This window comes from Melospiza melodia, chromosome 2, assembly GCF_035770615.1.
Source record: "Melospiza melodia melodia isolate bMelMel2 chromosome 2, bMelMel2.pri, whole genome shotgun sequence".
Lineage (NCBI taxonomy): Eukaryota > Metazoa > Chordata > Aves > Passeriformes > Passerellidae > Melospiza > Melospiza melodia.
This window is the reverse complement of record NC_086195.1, coordinates 4,053,588-4,070,422: the sequence shown is the minus strand read 5'-3', so window position 1 is coordinate 4,070,422 and position 16,835 is coordinate 4,053,588. Positions and strand designations below refer to the sequence as shown.

General features: G+C 44.6%; 1 protein-coding gene across 1 annotated transcript in view; it reads right to left on the bottom strand.

The window, feature by feature from the left end:
* Positions 1-8,739: 8,739 nt before the first annotated feature.
* IGSF5 (immunoglobulin superfamily member 5) overlaps positions 8,740-16,835 on the bottom strand; it is a 32,387-nt gene continuing 24,291 nt past the window's right edge. Inside the window, exon 9 of the mRNA XM_063180899.1 lies at positions 8,740-9,781. Coding sequence (XP_063036969.1) covers positions 9,713-9,781 — 69 coding nt within the window. The 3' untranslated portion in view covers positions 8,740-9,712. The remainder of the gene's footprint in view (positions 9,782-16,835) is intronic.

Below are 16,835 nucleotides of genomic sequence, written 5' to 3'. Positions count from 1 at the left end.
AGATTGTTATAACAAACTGCTCACAACAGGATTGCTTTCACATGGTAACTTGCAAAATGCCAGCTTTGACAAGGCCAGGCACTGATTCCAGGAGAGCAGGATTTTTCATAAATCATTTCCCTTTCTTTATGATTTTCCTACCTTGCTGCAACGCCCAGGTGCAGAGGGACAGGCAGGTGCAAGGTGCAGGCACCCAGGAGGGGCTGGGCAGTGGGCAGGGGGTCCCAGCTCCCTGCCAGGCACTGAGCAGAGCCCTGCCTGAGGATTCTCTGTGCCCTTTCCCCTCAGCCCTGCCTGAGGATTCTCTGTGCCCTTTCCCCTCAGCCCTGCCTGAGGATTCTCTCTGCTCTTTCCCCTCAGCCCTTTCTGAGAATTCTCTCTGCCCTTTCCCCCAGCTCAGCTGAGGATTCTCTCTGCTCTTTCCCCTCAGCCCTGCCTGAGGATTCTCTCTGCCCTTTCCCCTCAGCCCTGGCTGAGGATTCTCTCTGCTCCTTCCCCTCAGCCCTGCCTGAGGATTCTCTCTGCCCTTTCCCCTCAGCCCTGGCTGAGGATTCTCTCTGCTCCTTCCCCTCAGCCCTGCCTGAGGATTCTCTGTGCCCTTTCCCCTCAGGGAATCCTCTGGCTGAGGATTCTCTGTGCCCTTTCCCCTCAGCCCTTTCTGAGGATTCTCTCTACTCCTTCCCCTCAGCTCTGGCTGAGGATTCTCTCTGCTCCTTCCCCTCAACCCTGCCTGAGGATTCTCTCTGCTCTTTCCCCTCAGCCCTTTCTGAGAATTCTCTCTGCCCTTTCCCCCAGCTCAGCTGAGGATTCTCTCTGCTCTTTCCCCTCAGCCCTTTCTGAGGATTCTCTCTGCCCTTTCCCCTCAGCCCTGCCTGAGGATTCTCTCTGCTCTTTCCCCTCAGCCCTGGTTGAGGATTCTCTCTGCCTCTTCCCCCAGCTCAGCTGAGGATTCTCTCTGCTCTTTCCCCTCAGCCCTTTCTGAGGGTTCTCTCTGCTCCTTCCCCCAGCTCAACTGAGGATTCTCTCTGCTCTTTCCCCTCAGCCCTTTCTGAGGATTCTCTCTGCTCCTTCCCCTCAGCCCTGCCTGAGGATTCTCTCTGCTCTTTCCCCTCAGCCCTTTCTGAGGATTCTCTCTGCTCCTTCCCCCAGCTCAACTGAGGATTCTCTGTGCCCTTTCCCCTGAGCCCTGGCTGAGGATTCTCTCTGCTCTTTCCCCTGAGCCCTGGCTGAGGATTCTCTCTGCTCTTTCCCCTCAGCCTTTTCTGAGGATTCTCTCTGCTCTTTCCCCTCAGCCCTTTCTGAGGAGTCTCTCTGCTCCTTCCCCCAGCTCAGCTGAGGATTCTCTCTGCTCTTTCCCCCAGCTCTGTGCTCACAGAGAGTGAGGGAAGGTTACACAGCATCCCCTCAAACACTGGCAGCAAAGCCTTGCATGTGCAGGGTGGAATCCCCTGCAGAGCAGGATTACAGGGAAAGGTGGCTCCAGAGGCTGCTGGCATTCCCAGGGCCCTGAGGAACTGCACTGAATGCTCCCAAAACTGCATTTACAGCACCTAAGTCGTTTCAGCAGCTCCCCCAAGACCTCAGCTCTCAGGTATCAGCTCGGAGCAGTGGAAATGTTTGTGTAGCACAGCCACCTCCTCCCTCACCTTGTACTTTGCAGCCTTGCACCTCTCAATGTTCCATCCTCATCAGTACCTGCCTCTTGTAAACACATTTAATACACTCAGCTAACCTTTAAACGTTATGAAAAGAGGTAAAATACAAAAGCCTTGGAAAGAATACATTTATTTGTAACTCTGGATGGTCCTATTGCATAAGAGAGGTATTTTAGTTTTAAAAATAGGCTCAACCCCACCGAGATCAGCAAAGGTTTTGCATGAGCAAAGGGAACAGAATTTTGACTTGTCATTTCACACAAAGTTCTAAAATGTCTTCAAATTTGGTTGCACAACAGAGCTTAGAATGTCACAATTCTTTTCAGTATCTGTAGGGAAAGGTAATCATGGAATCTTAGAACAGTTTGGAATGGACCTTAAAGATCACATCTTTCCACCCCCTGCCATGGCAGGGACACCATCCATTATCCCAGGCTGCTCCAAACCCTGTCCAGCATGGCCTTGGGCACTGCCAGGGATCCAGGGGCAGCCACAGCTGTGCCAGGGCCTTCCCAGCCTCCCAGGGAAGGGTAAACAATCAATAATTATTATTAGTAGCAAGCAGCATCACAGAATCCACGATGTAACCATCATATATCACTTTAGGGGGAAATGGTAGATTTTCCTTTAATCTGTGCAGCATTTTCAGCTGCTCTCCCAATCCTTTGCTCCCTTCCACCCAGCACAGCACTGTGAGCACTCCTGGTGAGCAGCACTGCCAAACCACTCCCTTCTGTTTGTTTCCTGCTCTGGCAATGGATAAAGGGAACAGGGGAAAATAATTGTTCCTCTGCCAGCTCAGATTCCTCTCCTGTGAGTTTTGAAGGCTGGCACAGGCACTGCTTCCCTCTTTGCTGCCTTTTAGTTATCATTTTGCAAATGGAGACAGGGAAGCAGTGATCAAATTTAAAGTGTTTTCTGAGCTCAGGCAGCATCAGAGACTTGGCTGGTGACTTCAGATCTTCATCAGGATGTTTTTAGAGGATCAGGGAACAGACTTGCAAATTTCCAAGATGAAGATCTCTACAAAAATTGTGGCTAAATTTGCTGGCCTTTTAACAGAGCAGTCTCTGGTTTAGAATCATCAGATCACAAAATGGTTTGGGTTAGAGGGCACCTTAAGGATCACCCCATTTCATCCCCTGCCACCAGCAGGGGCATCTTCCACTATCCCAGGTGGCTCCAAGCCCCAATGAACAACCTGGTCTGGGACTTTTCCAGGATCCAGGGGCAGCCACAGCTGCTCTGGGAAATCTGTGCCAGTGTTTTGCCTGGTTTGAATGTGTCTGTCTGCTTTATACTGAAAAACACCACAACAAAATGCTATTTTTCAAGCAGGAATTGTTTCGCCAACACAATTTCAGGGTGGATCAGCAGTTGTCAGGAGGATCAGGCTTCTCCAAAGATGCTGCAACATGCAAGAGGCAAACCCAAAGGGAGCAGTGCTCACCAAGGGGCTGTGTGTCAGTGGGGTGACATCTAAATGGACCCCATGGCATGGAATAATCCCAGCATCTGGCAGATTGCAGCCCCACGTGAATCCTTGCTCTGCTGGGGAAGGAAAATCCATCCTGGCAGCCTCTCTGGAAGAGGGGCAACATATCTGAGCCAAGAGCCTCCTTCACCTTGCACAGGGGGTGTGAAATGTGTGCTGTCTGCAGAAAACACAGCCCAGGAAATACCTGAGCCCACAGCATCAGTATCTGCTGGGAAAGGCACTGGGATTAGGGAATCAACATCACAAATGAGCTGATCCAAGGTCAGGGCAGGCCCTGGGCACATTTGATGGGAGGCTGATGTGTAGGAGGAAGGGCTGAGATGGATCTGGTTGATTTCTCTAATAAAAACCTCTCAGTATTGTTTTCCCTCCATTTTGGCATTCTTCCCCCAAAACAAAACCAAACAAAGCATTTTGCTGGAACATTTTTATTTTTTTAAAAGCACTTGGTGCAAGCTTCATTTGAGGGAGTGATCATAGCACAGGAGAAAATAAACAATATAAATAAAATCTGTGTGACACGAGCTCTGCCATCAGAGCTAATGCCAAATGATGCTGGGAACTCCCAAACATTGACTCTCTGAGCTGGAAAGAAGTTGCAATATTCCTCTGAGCCTGAAAATATGCATCATTTAAATAACTATCTGTGCTAATCTAGCATAAATCATCCATGGGATTATTCCCATTATTTCCAGGGTAATGGGAAGGAGTTGATACCAACCTGCACCTCCCAAAGAACAGAGAGCAGGGTGAGGACGAGTAAGAGAAAACTGAACTCAGAAGGGGAGAAATGTCACACAGAGCTCCAAACTGCAGCAATGTAGAACATTCCTGTCAAATTCCACCTTCACAACAACATGGAGAATTTTCCTGCTGGCTGAGGAGGTTTGGTGCACACATATTAATGCAGACCTGGTTTGGCTCTTTGTTTTTTTTATTTTTATTTATTCCCACCATTAATTCAGGAAGGTCAGCTGAGGTGGGCAGAGTGTCCTCCTGAATCCTGGTAGATGGGATAATGGGAATACACAGCCACCAGTGTGTGTTTTATTGCATCAACTGGTTATTGCTGGAAATATCAGGCAAACTCTCAGGTATGCAAGCCCTTGTTCAGGTCTGAAATAGAAGCAGCAATTTTCAGAGCTAAATACAAGCTGAGAACAAACGCTCAGATGTTAATTAGGTATGTATCAATTAGGCCTTTGTTTAAAGGAAATGTATTTGGGAGCTGCGGAGAAGAAAGGATGGGGAAGAGGGCGGAAAATGAGAGACACGGAAAGTTGAAGTTAAGTGAAGCTGCTTGTCACCTGGGGGGAGGAAGAGGCAGGTAGTTTATAGCCTGGGGAACAAGAGTCAATCGTGCTGAGTGGGAGGAGAGTAATCATAAAAGTCACATCTGCCGAGTGCATGCTCCTCCACATCAAGTGGCTTTGTGAATTTCAATGCTCAGCCCCATCCTCAGGAGGGGTTTTGGAGGCTGCTGGGAAAAAAAGCACTGAGATGCCAAAGGTGTTTGGGGAGCTGTGCTCTCCCCGTGGCAGCTGAGGTTGTCTGGGTTTTGTTATAGATTGAAAATATGAGCCCACTTTGGTCTATCCTGATTGCTTAATTTCACTTATACAGTTACCATGAGGCCACTGGATTAATTTTGTGGTGTTGTTGGGAATGTGGGTGTCACTGTCACATTTTCTGGAAAAATCCCTTTGCCAGGATTTCTTCTCCTGGGAAGCTGAGAAGCCTCAGAAAGAAATGAAAACAATAATTATCTGATTGCTTCCCCTGTGTTTGCTGCTTAGGAATGTGGTTTGGAGATTGTTTACCAACTGGTCAGTGTTTGATTGGTTTTATGTGAATTGTTTTTACTTAATGACCAATCACCATCAGCTATGTCTGACATGAGTTTTTCATAATCATTCTTGTTAATCTTTTGATGTATCCTTTCTCTTTCTTTAGTATAGTTTAGTATAGCATAATATAATATAATATAATATAATATAATATAATATAATATAATATAATATAATATAATATAATATAATATAATATAATATAATATAATATAATATAATATAATATAATATAATATAATATAATATAATATAATATAATATAATATAATATAATATAATATAATATAATATAATATAATATAATATAATATAATATAATATAATTCAGCCTTCTGAGAACATGGAGTCAGATTCTCAATTCCTCCTTCATCTTGGGGACCCCACAAACTCAATATGTGGGTGTGGGATTTAGAGAAACTCAGAGAGAGGGAGAGTTGGGAGTGGGCCTCATTTCCCCACTTTGGATGGGGAAAATCTGCTTGGGTGGAGAGTGAGGGATGGGAAAATGAGATATCTCTGACACTTTAAGGAGACCATATTTCTGTTTTCCATGAGTTTTTGCTGGGGAATTTGGTAGGAAGCTGTGTTTTTCCTGCCTCATGCAGTATCCTTTTGAGGAAAGGCATGGTGAGCCCTGCAACCCAAGAGCTATTCCCATCCGTGTCACTGGGAGGCCCAAATCCTCAAAAATGCTGCATTTTAGCTCAACAGCACCATATATTGTACATTCTACCAAATAAATATTGAAAATAGTGGCTCTGTTCAATCAGATCAGTGAGAAGCCAAATGTTCAGTCAATATTGTGAGTGCTCCTCAGTAAGAGTTCATCTGTTGATTCCACTCAGCCCACACAAACCTGAGGTGCATTCTGTTGAAACAAGAAACCTCCCTGTGAAGCCAAGTGTTATTTTTAAGTGGTTTTGTATTAAAGGTAGCCTGAGTTTTCTGTGAAACACTAATCTGGTGAGACAAGTTTAGGAAACCTTACTGTGGCATGAAATACTGTTTATCTTCAGTGCATTTTTTTCCCTGTGTGTACAAGCACGGAATTCAAATTAGAAGATTTTGTAAGGAAACAGGGAAGGGTTTTATGTTATCAAACTGTGCACAGTCTGTGAGCTGTAAAAAGCTGGATACTTCTAGATTACTAAAATGTCCCTCAAGTCATAATTATAAATCAATATGCATGCATACAAAAGATTGGTGTCTCCATAAAGTGCCTGAAATTCAATATTTTTAGTCTACTGTGCCTTCTGAAAGTGCCTGTATATTTTATATTCCCTGTGAGCTGAAAATTGTCTCTGTATTTTATGTATTGTTATTTGTGGAGCTCTATTTGCAAACATAAGTAACAGCTAGTACTGGAGATGATATACAGGCTGTACAACATGCCCAAACAAACAAACCTGCAAGGAAATAAATGCCCCCAACCATAAATCCCAAGGACGCAATGAGAATTTTTTAACCTCGTGTCAGCGCTGTTAGGAGCGTTCCAGAGCTGTGTGGGATGCATTCCTTGAGCTGGCAGGGAGGGAAAAGAGCTCCAGACTCTGGTTAATGTGCAGTTTCCATGGCTGTGGTGCCTGTTTGTGCAGAAAGCTTTGTTTGCTTGAGAGGCTGAGAGGTGCAGTCAGGGGCTGTGAACTCCTCCTGCTGCTGTGGGATGTTCAGGGGCATTTTCCTGATTCCTGAGGTGAGAATGGCACCTTGGAGCACTTTTCCAGCTGCCTTAAGGTTGGAAGGGACCTTAAATCTCATCCAGAGCCACCCCCTGCCCTGGCAGGGACCCCTTCCACTGTCCCAGGCTGCTCCAAGCCCAGTGTCCAACCTGGCCTTGGGCACTGCCAGGGATCCAGGGGCAGCCACAGCTTCTCCATTGCCCCTGCCATTTTTTTTATCTGTATCATCAATATTTATTGCTCTCTTAATCAGGAGTTCCAACCCTCCCATGAAACGATTCCTTCCCAATATGCCATCCAACCCTGCTCTCTGGCAGTTTGAAGCCATTCCCCCTTGTCCTGTCACTACAATTCCTGATGAAGGATCCCTTCCCAGACTCCTTGGAGCCCCTCTCCAGGTTGCTATGAAATCTCCAACTGATGCCTCAGGTTTGAGCTTTTCTATTTTTCAGGTTCTGTGCTGCTTTAGTGTGTGGGTCTGGGTTCACATTCAGGGATGGTGAGCTCTGTGCACAGAGCAGGGAGACAAAACAATTCCTGCTCCAGCTGGGCACCAAGGACAAATGACCCAAATCTCAGCCCAGGAGCACAAACCCCGTGGGCTGGAGAGAGAAAAACAAGCAGGGTGGGACTGCAGGGCTCAAGCTGGAATGGGACAATGAACTGCAAGGTGCAAATGGAGCAGAACTGATCCCAGGGACAGAGCCCGTGCCCGGCCGTGCATTTTGGGGCCATTTTGGTTCATCCTGGGTGCAGCCCTGGCTGGGCTCTGGTGCTGCCCAAGGTGCATCCATGGGGGCCTCTTTATAAATCCCTGCTTTATTCTTTAGCTCTCTCCAGTCTCTGTTCTAGGTCAGCCTGCACAAGGCATCAGAACCTTTTCTTCTCAGACTGTTCACCCATCAGGAGTGCCAGGGAGCCCTTTGGCCCTGCAAACCAATTTTGGGAGCATTGCTGGTGTCCTCTGAAGAGCCTGGAGCACCTGGAATTGCAGCCTGGGAATCTCAGTGGGGACTCCCCAGCACAGAAATCTCCTTGCTGCTGACACAGTCTGTGTCCTTGGGCCAATGGCATCAACACAGAAATGTGTTTGTTTAGTGTGGAAGGATTCTGATTAAGTGGATAAAAGGTTTTCTTCAGTCCTAGGTTGGCTGCTTTGCTATGACACCAAATAATGTCAAAACTAAGCTTGAGAATAAGGACCTGGAGATAAAGGAGTACAGCTTGAACCCTTTGCAAAATACATCCCAATAAATCAACACTTCCTACTGGGAAACCACTGAGTTTAGAGATTATTTTTACTTTTCTGACAACCAGCAGGCCCTGTTAACAATGCACATGAACAGAAAGCCAAAGCTCCATGGTTTTTACCCCCTCAAATCCCAGGCTGGTGTTACCCTGGGCTTCCCTCTCTCATGCAGTGGACATCCCTCTAATAAAGTGGATTTTTCGTTTTGTTTAGGTTGCTTTCGGCTACAGTGGGAACAAGTAAAGGTCAGCAATAGGAATCCTCGTATCAGAATAAGGTAGATTTTTTCAACACAAGTGTTTAATTCAAAATAAGGATATTTTCAAGGATAATTTCAATCTGCCACAATGTAAATTGCTTATATTTTTGTCTGTGTAACATTATAAAATTCACTTCAAAGCTCCTCCTTAGGCAGACAAGATAGAAAGGCAGTGGATGGTCAGAACTTGAAACAGCTTTGTGTACAAACAGCACATGGCAGACCCTGCACTTGTTCTGACAGACTGGCTGAAAATGCCACCAGCACACAAAATCTGCCACGACTTAAGGAGATACCAAATGCTAAATGTGCAAAACAACTTCTCCTTCCTGAGTTCAGGTCTCACATTCCTCAGTGCTGTTGCACAGAGTGTCACTGGAAGGGGTTTGAAGGAAGGGCTTCTTTCAGGAGCACGTCTGTACCAAAGATTAACGTGAGACACACTGAATAATTCAGAATTCTTTGAGTGGGAAGGAAGAAGAGCACACTGAAAATATCTTGTTTTTCTGGAAGAAGTTCGCCTTTTTGTAAAAGAAAAGAAATAAAATATTAACATTGAACTTTTTTTATTATGAAATAGAAAATTTCAGACAAAATATTTCATCAGTTTTAGATATGGTCCATGTGCTGGATCTGCTCTGCTGAGAAGCTGCTTTGTTAAAGTGCATTTTCCGTGGTCATTATCAACTGTATCCCTGAGGAAAAAACACTGTTCAGACTGAATTCCAGAAGCCACCATTGCTGTGACACAACTCAGCCCAGAAGTAGAACAGAGACGTAAAACATTCAAGCAACAACTCTTCAAAGTCAAGAGTTTCAAATCTACATTTTTCAGCTTAAGATATTTGAATTTCAATTTTCTTTAAAAAGGTTTTTTTTCTTTGGCACATGGGTGATTGGATTTTATTTTGAAATGGAATTTTAAGGCAAATACGTCTCATAAAGTAATGCATTGAAATGGAGAAATGTCATTTCTGATCCAAAGATAGTTTTGTTAGAAATTTTGAAGCAGTCCCCATGAAAACTTCCCTTGATTTTATTACAGAATAGGGATGGAAAAATGTTGTTGATCTGAAAGCTCAGGATGATCAGCTGTACGTAAAATACGTTTAAAAGCATAGATATTGCATTAACCATTATTATATTAACCATTTTCTTCTGAAATAATAAATATCTTGCATTTCCGGTCCTTGATCTTGCTGTAACACAACATTCCTATCTGACAGTTTTGCTGATTTCCTGGGGACCCAAAACCTGGATTCTTCATTCACAGTCCCATCAAACTCATTGTCTTGGAAATGAGGGCAGTCTATTTATATTATTATTCATGTCCATTATTTTGCTGTGATAACATATGCTGTGTCATAAAGGTTGCAATTTTATTTCATTGCAGGAGGGGAAAAGAAAAAAAAAAAAAGAAAAATAACTTATAAGTTAAACTGAGAGAACTGGTTTTAACTTCTCTGCATTGCATGAAGGCATCCAAACATGTGAAAAAAGCAACTTCTTGGAGAAGCACATCCTACACGAGTGTCACATTCCTGATTTTCTTTGGGCTGATGGGATAATCGGGACGCCTTTGAGGCCGCACCTAGGGGAGAGCAAAACCAGTGAGAGAGCTGGAAGAAATCCCAGAGAAGCAGTCCCACAAGGGGCCTCAGGAGGTTACCTGCCAACTCCTCAGCCCAGAGCATGACAGCAAAATGGAATTTATCACCAGCAGCCCACTCAAACTCCAAACACAAAGGAGAGCACGGGAGCAGAGCGAAACAAAAGCTCCGCATGCACCACGCTGCTGCTGGCAGTGCTGGGAATTCATGATCTGCTCTCAGTGCTGCCTGAGAACTCCTTGTGGCCTCTGCAGCCTGTGTGATCCTAAGCAGAAGGTGATTTTGGCTGTTCCTCCTCTGGTTCTCTTAAAGGAACCTGTAAATGTTTCCTTTTAAAAATCTGTGTGTTTGCTTTTTGTACATTGCTGTAAAAAATCTGAATATTTGCTTTCCAAACCCATCAGAAATCACAGCACAGCAGCATTTCACGTGGCTGGAAGATCACTCTCAGTGTCTCAGTGTTTATCTTTTTTAAACTTCCCAAGACTGCCAGGATTCCACTGCCACTGGCTGCACTGTGGGATCAGAGCAGGGAAAATACTCAGCAGCCTTGGAAAGCTTCTCCTCCTTCATCTGAAACAAGGGCAGGTGCATCTCCAGCCCTAACTACTCCTGTGCTTCCACAAAATATCATTGCAGAGGAAAAGACAAGGAGAAATTCGCTCTCAAATGCATCTGAGTAACAAAAACTGTGGATTTTTAAATGTAGTAGCAACAGCTCCTCCCTGTAATTCCTCACCTGGTCTCAAGGCCTTGGAAATTAATGGAAATTTCACTGTTTTTCTCAGTGAAATGTTTTATCAAGGCAGACTTGGCTCTCTCACTATTGACCAATTTTCCTGAGGTTTGTTTCTGGAGCATTAATCATGCACAGTCTGTATTGCTCTGGTATTCTTCCAGTATTAAACATCTTCAATAATGCATTTGGTACATATACATTATTGAATAACAGATGGAGGCAAATGTTAGATAACAAATGTGGACAACACAGCTCTGGTATTTAATGAGCCCCAGCACCACTGTGGGATGAATTTAACCATCCTAGGAGCATTTCATGAGACAGCTGCCTTCTGTTTTAAACAGAACTCTCTTTCTCCACCCTCCCATCCCTTCTTGTAGCCAGAACATGCTGCTGTTTTCTAAATTTACCCTTCTTTACTGTTTATTTTTGCACAGAGGAGAGGTGCTTTGGGAAGTAACAGCATTGCCTGGCTCTGTTCAAAGACCTTTTCCAACATCCCTCTGCTGCACTTGATTTCTTGCCCAAAGACCTCAGTGTTAAGCAGAGGAGCTCTCTACTACCTCCCCCACCAAAATAACAAATTTTCAAGTAGAATGGGAAAAAAATCTGGAAAAAAAAAAACCCAAAGGCAAGTTTTATGTTTGTGGAAGGGAAATATTCCCACATATTGTTGTGTGTGAGAATAAAGGATACAGAACCAGTAGCACAGTGAGCAACCAGAAGGTTTCAGAGGGGGCCCAAGAACACCCTGTCTCTAAAAGTCCCTGAAACAGGTCATGGTTTGTATCCCATGTTTAGCAAGATACTGAGGTGAGAATATTTCCCAGAACTTGCTGGAGAAAAATTTTCTATTGCACCAGATTTGCTAAAGGAAAAAAAGACATAAATCAGAAAGTTCTCCCAGCAGTGTTGTGGAAAGAGAAAAATAAAAAATTTCGGGGCAATGTGGGGGCAATGCTACAGGAGATTTAGGGAGGAGATTTTGTCCCTGTGTCCCCTCAGGTGATTCCCCACCTGCAGAGCTGCCCCAGCCAGGGAGGAGCTGGAGCTGCTGCAGAGCCCAGAGGAGGCTCCAGGATGGGCAGAGGATGGAGCAGCTCTGCTGGCAGGAAAGGCTGGCACAGCTGGCATTGTTCACCTGCACAGGAGAAGCTTTGGGCTGAGCTCAGGGTGGCCTTGCAGGGCCTGGAGGAGCCCCAGGAAAGCTGGAGAGAGACAATTGCCAGGGGATGCAGGGACAGCACACAGGGAATGGCTTCACACTGATAGAAGGAAGGCCTATATTGGATATTAGGAAGGAATTGTTCCCTGTGATGGAAATGAGGGGCTGGGATGGAATTCCCAGAGCAGCTGGGGCTGCCCCTGGATTCCTGGCAGTGCCCAAGGCCAGGTTGGACACTGGGGCTTGGAACAGTGGAAGGTGTCCCTGCCATTGCAGGGGTGGAATTGGATGATTTTTTAGATCCCTTCCAACCCCAATCACTCTGATATTCTCTTTTAGGCTTGTAGATGATCCTGACCAGCAGGGAGCCAGAGGATGAGCTGGATCCAGGCAGCCCCATGAGAGCACTGGGGAAAGGAAAACCCCACCAGGGTTATTTTTCTTTTAAAATCCCATCCTCAGTAATGAGCCATCCAGCCCAGTCATGGCACTTCTCCTCTCCACCAAAGCAGCACCTGAGCAGGGTTTGCTCCCAGTGTGGTGCTGATGTCCATGAGGGTTCACCCTTGCACTGCTGCATCTCTCACAGTTATTTGCTTTAGAGTTGCTTCTCCTTCAAGCTAACTGTGCTCTGGTGTCAATTAATGAATGATTTCATGAATTTCAATCAGCTCATGCTGTGTGCTGGCCCATTTTCTGGGAAGCTTTCTCTGAAGCAGCAGAGCCTTCCTGAGGTTGCGCTTCGCTGAAATGGAGGCTGCTGGCTGCTGGTCACTGACCTAAAACTCATTTTCTGAATGGAAGATTTCATACAACACATCACAAATAATAATGCAGAGGAGCAGGACCACAACAACCACTTCCTATTTTATACCCTGACCTGCTGGAGATGCTGGAGCCCCTGCTTGGTTCTGATTCCAAAGTTGTTTCCTCTTTAGATTAATTCAGTGCTTTACTACTCCTGCCAGTCCTAGTCTGAGGACAAAGGGCTTCATAACTCATTACACCCTACAGATTGAAGGGGAAAATCCCCATTTCCATGGCTTGTCCACAGCACAACATCACAGGAGTGAGTTCCTGAGGTGGCCACCCCATCAGGAAGGATGTGCTAACATCAGCATTTCTTTTGCATAGTTTAAAATCTCTTTGTGCTGTCAGCTTGGCATCCAGTTAACCATGGATATCTGACAGTCACATGCTGTTGATTTATCATCTGCCTTGGGTGCCTTTTCACAGGGATTGCTGTAAAAGGATTGTAATACTGGGAAAAGCTTCACATAGTTTTGTTGGTTTGGTTGGGGAAACAGATGCAGCACAGATCTTTTCATCTCCTCCAGCTCTTCAGCCAGACAAAAAGGGAGCTAGCAACACATGGATGAATCAGAAGGTAAACTGTGTACCAGCTGCTTTCAGGGGTGAATCCTTCCATGATGCTTTGAATAGTGATCTTCAGTCAATGAAAGAAGGATTTCTGCTCTTACAAGCAGGTTTCAGTCACTTCTGCACCCTGTTTGATAAGATGTGAATGATGAGCACATCTGGCCCTGTGGAACAGGACTCTCAGCACTGAGGGGAGGGATGGTAGATCCTCAGACACTGATGCTGAGATAAACTCAAGGCTTGCTACCAGCCAGCCAAGAAATATTCAAGCCCAACTGCATGAGAACAAAGTGCTGACATTAATGTGGCAGGAGGGCTCCCAAATGTGTCTGCATGCATCACACACCGGGCTGACAAAAACAGAACAAAGAATCAGTGGGGCAAAGCCACAGATTTCTGGTTCTGAAGGTTATTTCTCTCCCTGCCCTTACTTTTCAAATTTGATTCGAAATTCACTTCTTTCCCCCTTGTTTCTTCATGGTTAATCCCACCCTTATGCCTTAACTACTCCCCCTCTTCCACAGACATTTAGGAGAAAAAAATCTGTAAACTGCCCCTGCCATTCCTTTATCTGTATCATCAATATTTATTGCTCTCAGAGGGGCAAAGCCACAGATTTCTGGTTCTGAAGGTTATTTCTCCCCCTGCCCTTAGTTTTCAATTTTGACTCGAAATTCGCTTCTTTTACAGGAAAACACCTACACCCATAAATTGTGGATACCCACAAAATAATTCAGACACATTATTACTTCAAGTAACAAACCAATTCCATTCTGTCAACTTTTGGACCCTCAGCACATTTCCCTGCCCACCAATACAGCCTGGAAATTCCCCCTTGTTTCTTCATGGGTTAATCCCACCCTTATGCCTTAACTCCTCCCCTTCTCCCACAGATATTTAGGAGAAAAAAATCTGTGAACTTCCCCTGCCATTTCTTTATCTGTATCATCAATATTTATTGCTCTCTTAATCAAGATATGCTAACCAATGGATATCATAACATGACATATCTGCAGCCCATTTCATCAGCAGGGGTAAAATTGTTTGCTTTCATCGATTTATTTTTCTATTTATTGACCTTTTAATTCAATTTTGATAGCTTAATTTTTCTTTCCAACAACCCTCAGAGTCAGAGCAGTTCTATATGGGGCAATAAATGGAGCTGCAATTCATCATTCATTTCCTTCTCAGGATAAAACCACAAGCACAGCTAAATAATATTTCCAGTTTATAGAGTGTCATTTGGAGTAGTTAGGAAGAAAAATAGATCTTTCCCCATTAAGGGAGCCATGACTCACTCTGGACTGGGAAGGAGGAGTGAGGCTGTGGAAGATTCCTGGAGCTGGGCTGGAGTCACAGCAGGGATAGGCCCAGCCCATTGGAAACGAGCATTCCCTCCCTCATGGAATGGGCTCCTGGCTTATCACAGAGACCTTCATGGCATATTAAATGAGCTCGTTATGGAGATTGTCCAGTCCTGCAAGGTGCTCAGTCCTCAGAGCTCCTTCTGTGGGAATTTGGAGAACAGAGCTCCTGGGAGGTGGCGCTGCCCCAAAATCTGCAGAATCCCAGGCAGGGGGTGCCCCTTGTCGCAGACATCTTTTCATTAAAAATCATTCCTTTCTTTCTGGGAAGCTGAGAGGCCTCAGGAACAAAATGTAAACAATGATTATCTGCTGCTGTGGAATGCAACAGGTGCATCTGTGACTGGTCTCATGTGGATGTTTGGAATTAATGGCCAAACACAGCACAGCTAGCTCTCTCTCTCTGTCCAAGCCACAAACCTTTGTTATTCATTCTTTTCTATTCTTAGCCAGCCTTCTGATGAGAACCTTTCCTTCTATTCTTTTAGTATAGTTTTAATGTAATATATATCATAAAATAATAAATCAAGCCTTCTGAAACATGGAGTCAGATCCTGGTCTCTTCCCTCATCCTGAGACCCCTGTGAGCACCATCACACCCCCTCACTGCTCTTGGGTTTTGGAAGGGAATGAGGAACTTGGGTGGGGCAGGGAATGAGGAACTGTTCCCTGAGTGGATGTTGGTCCCTAAAAGCCATTTTTGTGGCAGCTCAGCCCTGGTACTGGGAGCAAGGATCACACTCACCCATCCCTGACAGGAACCGCATCTGCAATTAAACAGAAGCCTGCACCTCTGCTCTCAGTTTGACCTTTTCTCAGTTAATATCATCACAATGAAGACCTTCCAGCACCTCTGACTGATGCTTCTGGCCTCTTCTTCCAGTGCCTGGTCATTTTTCCCTCAGCTCAATAATTTGCTTCATTACTCATCATTTTTTAAACCTCTCACACACTTCTGATTTTCCTCCCTTGTTCTTTGCCAAACCTTTTGTTCAGGTTGTGAATTGATCAGTGCAATTACTGGGCAGCATTTATCTTCTGTGGACGTTTTGCATTAGTTTCTGATTCAAAGAGTTTGAATGGCCAAAAGCTGAGCTCAGTGTTTTTCTGTTGTCACCCTGTGTGACACACACCAGGGACTTCAGGTTTGTACCCAGCTGGGTCTATGGGTAACAAATCCTGAGGAAGCAAAACCTTGATATGAAGTCTCCTTCAATCTCCCAAATCGTTTAAAATTGTAACTTTTTACATCTGGAACAGAAGGGATCAGATTTGAAGCCCTTACCCTCAGAGACACAGGAATAGAAAAGGTTTTACATCTTCAATCTGCATTTTTTCCATCAGTAGATGGACTTCCTGCTCCTCAGAGAGGCCTTGGATTTTCCCTCCTTCTTCTTGACCTCTAAAGAAGCACTGCAAGGACTTTTGTTCATTTTTCCTGATTACCCAGGGAGAGAGAAGTAATTTATTGGAGTCCACCCCTTCCTAACCTCCTTCACTATGGAAAAAATCCTCACCTTTTCTTCCTCCTGTTGTTTTTTGGGTTTTTTACCCCCTACTTCTCCCTAAAAGGCCCTAGAGAATAAAGATGAAAATCTTTGGGAATGTCTCCAGGAAAAGCCAAGTGAGAATCACAACTTTCTGTGCTTGGAAGATGGCAGGAAGGCAGGTGGCTTCTGAACAATTTGTTTGATTCAGCACTAGCCAGCAAACAGCAAAATGAGTGAGCATCTGATTTCACCTACTTGACAAGAAATATGATGAAAGAGCACTACAATGGTTATTAGGCATTAATGTATTGGCATCAGTGGTGATTGAACTTTATTGGAATATATCCAGAAACACCTTTTGTGAGAAAACCTGTATTATGCAGTTAACAGGGAAGGTTGTGAATGTAAAAGGAAAACACTTTTTGTCTGGGAAATGTGCTGCTCAGTTTGCATTTGTTGCGATAAAATTAAATCACAGAGTGCAAATCCACGATTTAGGGTAAAACTTCAGCAGCCTTTTATCAGCTCCTGCATGCACAAATGGGGCCATCACAATATACTTAACTATTTAGTGCAATACAACACAAACTGACAAATAGCTTGTCTTCACCAAGCCAATTTTAGATTGCTAAATATTCCTCTAACAAATGGAAAATAGTTATAAATAATTTTCACCCCTCGATTCTCTCTTGGTGTTTTTCAAGAATGTGTGTGCAGCTCTTGATGCAGGTAGAAGCCACTGTGACAGAGTTTTTGTAGAACTGGTTAAAAAATCATAAATATTTCAATGTTATGCGGTGTTCCTGTGATGGATTCAAAGTTTCCCTGGCCACTTGATCTCCTAGGCCACCTAACCCAGGATTTCATGTGGAGGCTGCTCCTTTCATGTCACAGTTT